The sequence below is a fragment of the Diuraphis noxia genome, unplaced genomic scaffold, assembly GCF_037042655.1.
Source record: "Diuraphis noxia isolate RWA-SAM2 unplaced genomic scaffold, SU_Dnox_SAM2 contig0001, whole genome shotgun sequence".
NCBI lineage: Eukaryota > Metazoa > Arthropoda > Insecta > Hemiptera > Aphididae > Diuraphis > Diuraphis noxia.
In genome coordinates, this window is record NW_028301711.1 from 86,470,082 (window position 1) to 86,481,449 (window position 11,368).

The following is an 11,368-nucleotide window of genomic DNA, read 5'->3' on the forward strand; positions in this document are numbered from 1 at the left end:
GTCATAATAGAAAAGTACAATTACAGCTAAAATCTACAAATAATGTCAATATACAAGAAGCTGGGGGCCTCTAACCGCCCTGTGTTGGCCTTCGGCCTACAAAAAACAAGTCTTCACTAAAGGTTAAATGTTGCCTCTCCCTCTCCAGTTCCTCCTTGCGTGTCATGATCTTCTCCACCATACGAGTGAAAATGTCCTTATTTCTGCGCGCCATTGTACATATTCTCTTTCTGTGGCAGGGGGCCGAGGGCAACTCTGCTGCTTCCACATCGTTTGAACGGGCCGGCCGACCCAATGCCTGCTCCAGTTCGCGTCTCTCACCACTCCAGAAGAAACAAACAAATAGTGAATGTTCCACGTCGTCATTGTCCGAGGGACAGTGGGCACATGATGGGCTGTGCGCCCTACCCTATCCCTTAACCACAATTAGTACTGGAAACAGCCGTGGCCCTTCAAGATCTGGGGCATGTGGAAACTCACCTGCCGCAGACCATGATGCCACCATTTGGACACATCGGGGATGAGGTCCACGAGGCTTTGTGTGTCGACTCCAAGATTATCGTACCCAATCTCTTGGCATCTGCCCTCTTCTTCCTGCCTACTGCCACCAATTGAGCAGGGGGCATCCTAGCCAATACCAAGGAGGCCATATCCGATACGGTGCGGTAGCACCTTGCCACTCTTAGGGCAGCACACCTCTGCGTTTGCTGGAGAAGGTTTGTACACTTCTTGATACTGGTCACACGATCCGACTAAATTGTTGCGCCGTACAGCAAATGGGTGTGTATGACGCTGGACAAGAGGCTGCGCTTCGACTGCGAGGGGCCACCGATATTTGGCATAAGCCTCCCTAAAGCAGTAGCTGCCTTTCTCGCCCCCATAGCCACGGTGCTAATATGTTCAGCAAAGGATAACCTGGTGTCCAGTTGGACACCAAGATATCTAATGGCTCTTTTGACTTAGATCTGATGTCCTTGGATATACAGATTGGGGAGACGAAACGAATATTTCTTTGTTAAGACGACACACTCCGCTTTCTCTGGTGCCAGCTTGAGACCATTAGTTGTCATCCAGGCCACTATATCGTCCAGAGCGGGGTTGACGAGTTGTTCAACATGCCCCGCATCATGGGCAACTGCCACCACCGCCACATCGTCGGCAAAGGCGATCAACTTAACGCCATCTCTCAATGGGAGTCTTAACACGCCGTCATAGAAAAGATTCCACAATGTGGGGCCCAGGACAGATCCTTGCGGGACAGCACATGTAATTGGTATAAATGTATCTTCGGTGATTTCTAACTTCCTTGAATCCATGTATGATCTCATGATTTGCACTAGGTACTCGGGGACAGCGGATTTTCTCAGTTCCTCATCAATGAACCTCCAGGGTGCCGTATTAAAGGCGTTCCACACGTCCAGGGTGATGAGGACACTCAAGTCTCTGTTTCGTACGGGACCGCTATTTGCGCGGTCTGCCACCTTGATTACTTCCTCTATGGCAGCGTTTCTTAAACTTTTTTATCCGTGGAACCCTTTTTGACGTCCACTTTTATCGTGGAACCCCTACTTAGTTTTCTAGCTTTTAAGCTTTTTGTTAGGATTATTTGCAAAAAAAAAATATAATTATTTCATATACTTATATTGTGTTAAAGGTACTTAATTAAAAAATATGTTAAAAAAAATAATAAAAATAATAAAAATTGTATATAATTTTACTTTAACAATAATTACTTAATGAGATGCGTGAAATTGCTTTTTATTATTACAAATATTCTTAATATTGGGCTTTATTGATGAAAGTTGTAATAACATATTAAATGACGACGCATTTTAGCTGGAGCCATAGAGCTATTTGGGAGAACTTTGCTGCAAATAACGCACTGAGGATTATCATTATTATTCATAAATCCTAATGATATGTAACTTTCATCATACTTTCTACATTTTTAAAAATATTTTGGGGTGATTTCATTTGTATCATTTTCATTATTACTATGGTTATCAATATGACTTGAGTTCACCGCAAAATATTCAGGTTCTTGAGAGGAACATTTTAGAGTTCCTTTTTTAAGCCATCTCTCCATATTGCAAATAAAATAACAAAACCAACTTTGAGACAAACAATAAAATTATAACACAACGCACTCGAATATAACGCACAGGTCACAAGACACGCGGTAGACTGTCGCGTTGTATTGAAACGTTGAAACGTTATTTTATTCGTTTATCTGTTTTTCAGAAATACAAGCTATCGCGGACGGCCGTGACCAATCAGTATTTTTATTAACGACACACAAATATTATTTATGAATAATACTAGTACCTATGTTACTCATATGCTTATCGTTATCGACGGTCGTTTCTCTTAAGTTCACGCTATCGCGGACGGTCATAACCAATTAGTATTTTTATCAACGACGTTCAAATATTATTTCTGTATACAAACTGTAAAACTGTATAAGCAGTATAAGAACACAATATATTATAGAAGTATAGAGGTTAGACTGTTAGAGTATAGAGATAGACTATTCCATATGACATATTATACATTATTATTTAATATACAAACATTCTTTAGTTAGACATTTTTAAGTAATTTTCTTGAAAATTTTGAAAAAAATGACTTAAGCTTCGCGGAACCCTGAAGTGATCTCCGCGGAACCCCGGGGTTCCGCGGAACACAGTTTAAGAAACGCTGATCTAATGGTAGACGAACAAGTTTTTCTTTGATATTATTGATTGGCCAATAATTAAGGTGCCCGAGTACTGAACATTTAAAAATATCAATTAGTGATGAATTACATGGAGTTAAAAATAAATCTTCAAGTTTTTCGTATGAACGTCCTATTATTACAACTTATTAATAGTACTAGAAGTTGCAATATTTTTAATTAGGATGATTTTACCATTTTTTAATTTAACACAATTATCAGCTTCGTTAAGTTTTATTTTAAAATTAGTAGTTTTCCACCCTGAGTGATCTATTTGTATTCTTACAAAATGTTTTTAGTGGACCTTCTATGTCTGAACATTGTTTAAAACGTTTGAATTGTAATGCTCTACGTTCAGAATATCTATGTATTAATTGTTGTAAGACTTTATGTCCGCTGCGAACATCTTTCTTTAATACTTGCATGAAATTTTCAAATGGGAATACTGAGATGTTTTCTAAGGATCCAAATCGTTTTGTATCATCTGCTAGATGTATTGTAGCATGAATATTATGTGATACATATTGTATACCATAAAGATGTATAAAATAATCTACAAAATGTCGAAGTAACTTATCAGCATAATCGATGTATTCATTACAGCTACATGGAGTTAAAAGAATTCTTATTGCAACTGATAAAGGCATAAATTTATTACATATTTCTGAACTCACTAAATTTGGTAAAACAACATAACTTGTATACAAAAGGAATTGCCTCAGTTCAGTTGCTTTCCACCGTTGAACATCTCTTAAAGGATGTTGTCGAGAATTTTCATTTGATTTTCTTTGGAATTCTTCATAATTTCTAATGCGTTTATTAAATTGGGAGGTAATGCTATAGGGTGCTTATTTTTAGAAACTATCCAATACATCATTAATTTTTTACTACTCCAATGCAAATCAAATGCATGTAATCATAAGGTGTTGATAGAATAATGTGGAATTTCATCAATTATAGTTTTACCAATATAAAATTCACAATCTGTATATGTAATAAAACTAGCGTGTGTGCGTAATGGAGCATCTTTATTACTAAAATATGTTCGGCTATCTTTTCGTTCTCCAATGCACAAACAGCGTAAACAAGAATTTTTTCCATTATGGCCTTTAAAGTTTAAAATAAAAGATTTTTCCGGTGCATCACATATTAAAGCATATAAATTTACAGTGATATATTTATTGCTAAGTCTGATTCCAGTATTTATTAGTTCTTTAAGTTCAATTACAAATTGCATTAAAAATTCATTACAATTTTTAGGTTTCGATAAACCTAAAAATACTCCAATAATAAAAACACTACGGTACTTATAAGGTATATTTGGAATTTGGTAAACCAATAAAGCTTTTGGAAATAAAATGTCCATTTCTTGGGAAAATAGATGGAATTAAAGAAGTGTTAAAAAAATGTAAATATATTTCAATTGTGAAAGGCATTTATACTTTAAAAAATCGTCACCCCTACTATGGACTAATACAATTGGGGATGTATTTATTTAATTTACCTTCCACTGATTTTTTGTCTCTATTGTTCTTTCGATAACAGTATGTTTGTAATTAGAGTTTTAAAGGATGGTAAGTTTATTTTTAAAATGTTAAGTAACTTAAAAACAAATTATTTTAATAATATGTTACATAATATCTGTTTGGACATTAAATAAATGTTATATTATATGTTAAAATTATTTACAATATTATAATACAAAAATTATTAATTAACATAAATTGTATTTTGATTAATTAGGTAACAAATTTATCATTTGCAAGAATTGGATGGCTTAAATTTACAATTACACATAATACTGTAAATGAAGCATCTAATCTAGAGAGTAGACTAGAGGGATATTTTTGGAAAACATTAAAAACTTTTATTCTCTGGTTTACTCTCTCTATATGAACTCTTGCGCTAGCTATATCGACATTCATAAGTGATTCATCTTTACTCAACTGTTTATTTCCTTTCAAAAAAGGTGGTCTGTAAAGTTTTATGTGCCTTTGAGCACAAATATTGTGAATAAGGAATCCCTTGTCACACATAATTGCATCTCCATTCTCTAATTTATCAATTAGTTTGCTGTATTCAAATATAAATTTGTCTGATGTTCGGCCACCATATGCAGGAGTTATAAAAGATAAAGTTCCACTAGGTGTTATGCCTGTCATAAATTTAGCGGTGTAAGTTGATTTATATTGTGAATAAGTTATTATAGATCCAGTTAAATTTTTAGGTATCATTAATGGAATTTCAATGCAGTCTATAACAATTCTAGTATCTGAGAACTTTCTGAAGCATGTTGGAATATTGCATTTTATTTCAGTTCTAGATGACCAAGAAATGATTGGTTTCAAAATAAGTGATAAAATATCAATAGTATTTAATATAATTCGCTTGCATTTATCATTAGAACAATCAAAAAATATAGCTAAAACTGAATAGGATATATTTTGTTTCAATTTCATAAATGTCATTACAATTCTTTCTTTAAGGGAAATAATATTTTGATTACCACTGGAAACTAGATTTGTAAGTTGCATACTTTCAACTAAGCTATCAAGAAGTTGATAAGAGGAAATACCTGTTAATGTACTTAGCTTTTGCTCAGTGTCCATTAAAGTTAAAATGTTCAGTTTTATGTCACCACTAGTAACTTGGACTGACACATCACTAGTTGTTGGTAGATCAAGATGTTCGTCCACTGGAGTATTTGGTAAAGTTTCATGAATAATATTTATATCATCATTTTGACAATCTTCAAATTTTAATTGACAATTTGCTCTTTTTGCAAACCTTAATAGTCTTGAATTATTTTGTTCTTTTTCTTTAGAACTGATTACTTTGCATGTAGATAGTGTTGGCAGATTACACGTAGGAACTGCAGTTTTCTTTAAATACCGTTTTGTTGAATGTGTATCTAAACAAATATACATATGTATTTTTACATTATAATAAATTATTGTAAGTACCTAGGTACCTAGTTGCTTATTTTTAAACAATTTTTACAAACCTGGTAATATATAGTCTTCACGGTTGAAATGTAATGAACAAACCATCATATAATTAGTTAATTTCTTTCCAATTCTAAGATTATGTTCCCATTGTGTTCTTCTAGTATGTTCACATTCATTAGGGAAACTATGAAATCTTAATTCTGGATTTCGCCTGGATCGTGAATTGCACCCAAATACTGAGCAGAACTGGTTTGACTTATTTGGACGGGGTGAAAATTTAGCGCCGCTATTTTCCATTATGTTTTATTTAATAGTTTATAAGTACCTAATATTGTCGGTTAATATAAAATTTAAATATATAGACACTCGTATTTTGTATTATAAATATTAATTATAATAATAAAACACGTAAATAAAATGAACCATAAGCCTATGAAAGAAACAACACATGGCTGGTTTTTAGCCAGCCAGCAGTGGTTCATGTTTATCTAGCGGAAGTTCAAGCCTTCGCCGGATCCGCCTCAACGAGGCTTGCTGCTTCTACAATTTTTCCAGTTGGAAGAAAACCACCCCTGTACCATGTCGGTTAAACCAGAAGAAATGGAGCAAGATAGCTCCACCAACCCACCCGTTGCAGCTAAGAAGCCTAGATTTAAGCAAAAGCCTAAATTTGGAAACTCCAGAGCCCGTAACGATGATGCGTTTCGCACCAAGGTTGGTAAGAAGGTTGACGCTGACTATCGCGCTCAGCGAGCCGCCAAATTCACCTCTAAGCTACCATCTGACCTGTCTACCCTCTCACTCAAAACACCGATTTCATTTGCTTCCCGTCCCGCTATGCCGTTAGTCAAGCGACTACCGTCCTCGGCCTCGGATTATCAATTTCTGAACTGTTCTATCGCTTCTCTGAAGCATTCAGAAATTCGAATTGTTCCATCTACTCTCTTCTGCGTGTCACTCTCTCTCAACTAGATCTGCAGAGACATGTCTCTCACGAATTAATTAATTAACCCTAATGACTACTGGGAACGTGATTTTACCATCATGACTCTCAGGGAAGACTTCGTGAACGTCACCCTGCTATTGGAAGCAATGAAAACGAAGTTTAAACAGGTTATGGTAATTAAATTGGACTGGTGTCTGGCGTGAAGGTGCTTGCTCTGACTCTGGTGGCTCACGTCTGAATTGGGTCTACCATATAGTCCTACTCTCTGCGCTTCCTCTCCTATCGATAAGATAAGTATGTGTCCATGGCCGAGTCGCGCAAAAGTGTACGCGTGTAATTTTATGATATCGCAGCTTCCCACAATCGTGTGACCGGTCGGTCCACATCCTGGTTATTCGCGATACGTAATCTCAATAACCAGATGACATTTAAGCCTCTCTTTAGGTGTGCCCGTTTATACTACGATTTCATATTTAGCGTTTCGTAGAATTAACCTTTACGATGCCGAATTTCCGAGAAGTCTAGGAAGTTGGCCTTCGCATAGCTATTGAGGTCCTACACAACATAACTGGTTTGCGAAATGGTACGCCCCAGGGACACTTACGTACATCTACGCGTTGGTTTTATGTGTTTTAGCGGGACGTCAGTACATAGCACACTTCATAGAAGAAATTTCTCATACCCGCCATTCCTATGTTTTGGGATGTGAACGAATCAAAGGTAGACATAATTATTTAAACATTGCTGAGGTTATCAATGAAATAACTCAAACGTATCAAATAAATACTTCAAAAATGACAAAAATAACACATATCATAACTGACAACGCAAGTAATTTTGGTAAAGCGTTTAGGAAATTTTCTACCACATTTTGTGAAAAATCAAATAATTACAATATTGGTAATTTATCCAGTGACTCAGATTCTAATACAATTGGTGGAAATTCAGATAGTAAATATGACGAATGTTCTGAAATTCAGCATGTTAATATGAATATCCATGAAATTTTCGTTAACTATTCTCAACACTGCACTCAAACATAATTTTTAATTTATATATTTATCTGATGTGTTTTAAACATTTTGTAATTTGCTGATACAATAAATGCATAAGCTCTGTATAATAAGCAATATTTAAAATAATAAAACAAAACTGGGGAACTCCTATATCTATATAATAGTTACTACTACAAATGTGTTGTAAAATTATCAAATAAATAGGGAATTAATTTAATATTAACAAAATTATTTTATTTTATTTTAATTGCAGGGTGAAGTACGGAGCCCTCGGAACCCTGATGGGCCAAAGGTCCGGGTAGGTGGTGTGGCGGAATTAAATCCGAGTGACGAGGGAGGAAACATTTATGTTTTTTACCTCGTCACAAAGGTTTTGTTCTACCACAAACCTACCCAGGGGGTATGCACTCGTATACACTCGATAGCATTATGGTACTGTAAAATAGTATAACATCGTAACACCGGGAGCGTCTCGGGAGCCATGTTCCATAAAATCGTGATAGTAAATTATCACAAACAAAATATTTCGAAAACGCGAATTTCGAATGCGAATTGTGAATATCACGTTTTCAAGTGCTTATGCTTTCCATTTTTAAAGTATTTTCAATTTTGTCGTTCAGTGTTTAACTTGAAACTATACTTTAAAACCGCAATGCCGTCATCTAACTGCAGTGTTTTGGGCTGTAAAAGTAAAGTGCGAAAACATGTCTTTCCACAGAATGACGAGGATTTTAACACGTGGTTGCAGCGATTTGAATTTTTCGTCAAGTCAACTTAAGATTGGCCAGTCTACACATTTGATATTATTCCCTAAAGACTGACCGATCTCAAGTAGACTTGATGACAATCTCAAATCTGTTTTGAGATATAATATTAAAGGTTCACTATATCAATAGGTACGATTTACAAAAAACACATTTAAATTCTTATGTTGTGCGTTTGTTAGACAAATACAGAAAATCACTGCCACCAATCCCCTTAACCGCTCACACGCGACTAATGCCTTGTATAAAAAATTTACTTTAACTAATTTAACTAAATCTTACTCTTTACTAATTTTAAATATGTTTATAAGGTATAACAAAATATTATCAATATTTTTAATTTATTATTTAAAATTATTATAAACAGTTGAATTATTATGATATGATATGTATTTGATTTTTAAAAACTATCATGATGGGTTAATAAGATAAATATGTTATTTTTTTTTATATAATTATATTTATTTACACTAATAATATTATATATATTATGTTCCTATTTTATTGTTTACTCATTTCGTAAATGTATAATGTACCTACCTATTTTATTGTTTATTGATTACCTAAATGTTTAATATACCTACCTACCTTGTTTTTTAATAATGTTAAGTAAATGTTGATAATTAATAAAATATGTAAATGTATTTATGTTGTTATATTTATTTTTCAATAGTACTGTTTTTAATTTTTATCATACATACCTACTTATTGTCTCTTGATACTATTTTTCGTTTTAGATACCTATTAAAATATAGATGTGTATACTAAGTAGTAAGTATCAGACACATAATATATAATTTAAAAGAGAAGACCTTTTAGTCTCTTTATATTCATTCTTTAAAAAAAATTGAATTGTTCGAGAAGCAATAAGCATTTTTAGCGCACAGTGCCCTGGTCGCCCATATCAGAATATAATTCATAATCGCAACACCCGTAGCGCTTCGGTAGTGCACCAGCTGCGACGGTGCGAGTTGCCGTTCTATATTATCATTATTCTATGAACCTACCCTCCAATCTCTGGCCAATTCGTTGCTCCAGTTGCGGGATCGATTAAATGATTTACAAATAAGCAGCGTGGTGGGCTGATGCGTGGTCGTGGTGGTGAGCCCACCGTGGTGGTGGCAACTTCTACCGTGGACGCGGTGAACCTGGTGAACACACGTCCACATCACCGTCCACAACAGTTTATACTGAGGCCCTTAGGTAATAGGTCAATTGTTTCAGTTGGTTAGTTTCAATAATAACAATACATATTTAAAAAAGTAAGTTACCTATATAATATTAATATTGGTTTAGAAGCAGTATATAACACATTCGTATACTATTATTATTTAAATAGTTCAACTAGCTATGACGCAGACCCAGGCCGCACGACCAGCTGAAAATATTTTTCGTGGACGCGGGAGGGCACGAGGACGGCCTCCGTTGATTTGCCATTTGTGCAGGGCGTTTGGCCACTTGCGGCGGGACTGCCCTAACAATTATTGTAAGTATCTAATAGTGGCTAGAAAAATGTATCAAAAGCACTTCAATGAACCCACCGTAATTCACAATAATAATATAATATAATTTAAGAATAGCTTACGCTCTGCCCTATGCAATATGCAAACAAGCGGATCAAAACCACCCTGATCCGTGCACGTTATTATCAATTCTCCGTTATCACTGATGCTCTTATCATTTTTCGGACGAATGCCTCCTACCCATATTTTTAAAAAAACGCACAGCGCCCTCTGGAACCCAAAAAATAGTACAAAAAATAATTTTACAAACCAATAGGGTGAAAACTGTTGCCATATATGTAACAAAAATTTCGCTAGAACCAAATCATTACAGAGACATATCGACGATATACATAAAATACCTAGAACTTGTTCATAGTAAGTTATTAATACCCACCCACATAGCAATTTAAACATATTCAATATTTAACACATATGTTACTTACAATATTACTAACTTACACATTGGTGCAATATGTTTTTTACATGTTTGAGCAAAATATTGTTCAAAAATATTCATATCATATTTCGAAAATATGTTTCTAGAATTATTTTGACATGTTGGTTCAATTATTGGTACAATGTTTTTTTTTTATGTAAAACAAATATTTTTATAAAATACATAATTAAAACGAGTTGACAATATTTCTTTAAGATAGTTGTAACAATATTATACAACAATATGTTAAAAATAAGTTACCTCAACATCAAAATAATATATAGTTATTATGCAAGTTATTTGAAAACGAAATTAATATAAAATAAGACGTGTTCAAGTTTAAAACTCCGTTAATATTTTTAGGTTAAGTTCATACTATATACGCTATATCGGCGAGCAAAACGCGCCACCGTTGGAGTACTAAAATCGTATGCCTAAGGTTCATATTATCACACTATGCGTTTTGTCGATTGCATGCCGACATAAAAATAAAAACCGATCGGTAATTGAACCATAGTACCCAAAATTAAATAGGTTTAAATATAAATCATTGCGTTAACAGGGCCAGACTACACCGATTTGTGGGAACGAACCGATGCACCATGTAACATATTTTTATTTGAATTTGGAAATCCCAATGTATCCCAATGCATCCACTGCCCGCTGCCCCGCTACCCGACAGTCCATAATCGGTCTGCGTTATCGGCTATTCGGCTGCAGCCTATCGGTCGTAATGATGTCGCAAGAACACGAAGTGCCATAGAGTCATAGTGGCGCGGAGGGTGGTGGACATTTCCAACGGTCGTCACTCTTCACTCGTTCGCCGTCGAACTTTTGTCTTTACTGTCTAGTGTCTACTCACTCTAGTACTCTACTCTATATACTGTTAACTGTACTGTACTTTACTGTATTGAAGTCTGTTATTTTTTATGGCCGTCGGTCACCAGTGGTTTTATAATTTAATTTAGTAATTTACCTATAATTTTGACATTTTAAACGTTTTACGTTTTGTGTGTTGTGTCTAACGACTCCTACGGTCG

At 34.7% G+C, this 11,368-nt stretch overlaps 1 protein-coding gene across 1 annotated transcript; it reads right to left on the reverse strand.

Moving 5' to 3' along the window:
- Positions 1 to 1,658: 1,658 nt before the first annotated feature.
- On the reverse strand, positions 1,659 to 5,766 carry LOC107164672 (uncharacterized). The gene is made up of 3 exons (XM_015512580.2): positions 5,718 to 5,766; positions 5,289 to 5,624; positions 1,659 to 1,732 (listed from the first exon to the last, which is right to left on the reverse strand). The coding sequence occupies exons 1-3, from the start codon at positions 5,764 to 5,766 to the stop codon at positions 1,659 to 1,661; spliced, it is 459 nt and encodes a 152-aa protein (XP_015368066.2).
- Between the last annotated feature and the right edge of the window lie 5,602 nt (positions 5,767 to 11,368).

What these genes read in the sequence shown, in the direction of transcription:
- LOC107164672 (XM_015512580.2), bottom strand. Translation starts at nt 5,766, where the DNA reads ATGATGGTTTGTTCATTACATTTCAACCGTGAAGACTATATATTACCA. An exon ending in TGAAGACTATATATTACCAG is followed by an intron (nt 5,625 to 5,717) that starts GTTTGTAAAAAT and finishes ATATTTGTTTAG; the next exon opens with ATACACATTCAACAAAACGG. An exon ending in AAAGCTAAGTACATTAACAG is followed by an intron (nt 1,733 to 5,288) that starts GTATTTCCTCTT and finishes CATCTCATTAAG; the next exon opens with TAATTATTGTTAAAGTAAAA.